This window comes from Pundamilia nyererei, unplaced genomic scaffold (assembly GCF_000239375.1).
Source record: "Pundamilia nyererei isolate P.nyererei 1_Seehausen unplaced genomic scaffold, PunNye1.0 scaffold00921, whole genome shotgun sequence".
Classification (NCBI taxonomy): Eukaryota; Metazoa; Chordata; class Actinopteri; order Cichliformes; family Cichlidae; genus Pundamilia; species Pundamilia nyererei.
This window is the reverse complement of record NW_005188322.1, coordinates 35,563-36,734: the sequence shown is the minus strand read 5'-3', so window position 1 is coordinate 36,734 and position 1,172 is coordinate 35,563. Positions and strand designations below refer to the sequence as shown.

Sequence of the window (1,172 nt, the reverse complement as noted above, 5' to 3'; positions counted from 1 at the left end):
TTGGCTGGAACCTGAGTAACATGAGAGAGGCAGGGATAGGGAGGAGGTGGGTTTCACAAAGGTGTTTGCAAGGCAGGATGACAGATTAACAGTGAGATTTAATGTATGCGGAGTGGAGGCTGAATGGCCTGAAGAAGGTGGACAGAGAGATGATTGGAGCAGACCAGTGATGTCAGCATTGGAACAATGGTAGTGTGGGAAAGTAGAGTGATGTAAAGCATAAACTAACCAGCAAATACCCAGGAAGCAACCATAAGTGTGACTACAGAGCTTCCTTATAAGCTTCATTTAGGAAAGACTAAACTCTCAAATGAATGTTTCCATGAATGAAGCTGTTTTTAGAGCAAATGGATGCCCTATGCAGTATTACTATAATCTTGATAATTAGCTTCTTGGATCTGACCTAAAAGGCTTTAAAAATAAATCACTCTTAATGTTTTCTTTTTCTGAACAGGAGGAGAAACCGTCTCCACTCAGCCTCCAATCAATGACCAGGGTAGATCAACTGCAGATCAACTGAGTAATGTGGTACATATTGTAAATACTGCAAAAAGCATGATCATAATGTTAGCATCCTACACTGGACAGATGCCATGGGTGGCAAAGTCAATGCAGATTCTTAGGGCTGAAACACACAGCTAGCATTTTCTATGAGAAAACCGAGACATACTGAGATACAGGCAAAACTACAGGGTAGTAATCGACTTTACCTCACATCCTTTCAAAAAGTTGCTAAAAGTAGACTGTGGGAGATTTAGTAAAGTTTAGACATGAAAAGAGTTTGATTGGGCCTCAGTATCACACTTCACGTTCAACTTCAAACTATGACTATGTTCTGTGTGTTTAATATAAATTGTAAAACTGTTTTAAAATGGTTATTAAATTCCAATTCTGTTTTCTGTCTTCTAATTTCTGTTAATAATCTGTAGGACGGTGAAGAAGTAGGAGTTAACTATGCGGCGCTGGACTTCCCCTCGAGAAAAGCTAAAAAATGGAAGAAGAAGTGGGAGCTACCAGATGACAGCATATATTCTGGCATGATAGACTACCAGTAAAATGCTCTCCTCATCAAGAATGAATATTTAACAATTTTAGTGCTGATATATTATTGTTAGTAGTACTGCAAAATAAATTAGGCTAGAGATGGGACATATGTTTTGTAATGCTGGCTA

The 1,172-nt window shown here is 38.7% G+C and overlaps 1 protein-coding gene across 1 annotated transcript in view; it reads left to right on the top strand.

The window, feature by feature from the left end:
• The window catches only part of LOC102213185 (uncharacterized), a 4,475-nt gene extending 3,420 nt beyond the window's left edge, over window positions 1-1,055 (top strand). Inside the window, exons 5-6 of the mRNA XM_005755088.1 lie at window positions 455-528; window positions 930-1,055. Of these exons, the coding sequence (XP_005755145.1) occupies window positions 455-528; window positions 930-1,055 (200 nt within the window). The remainder of the gene's footprint in view (window positions 1-454; window positions 529-929) is intronic.
• The last annotated feature ends 117 nt before the right edge of the window (window positions 1,056-1,172 follow it).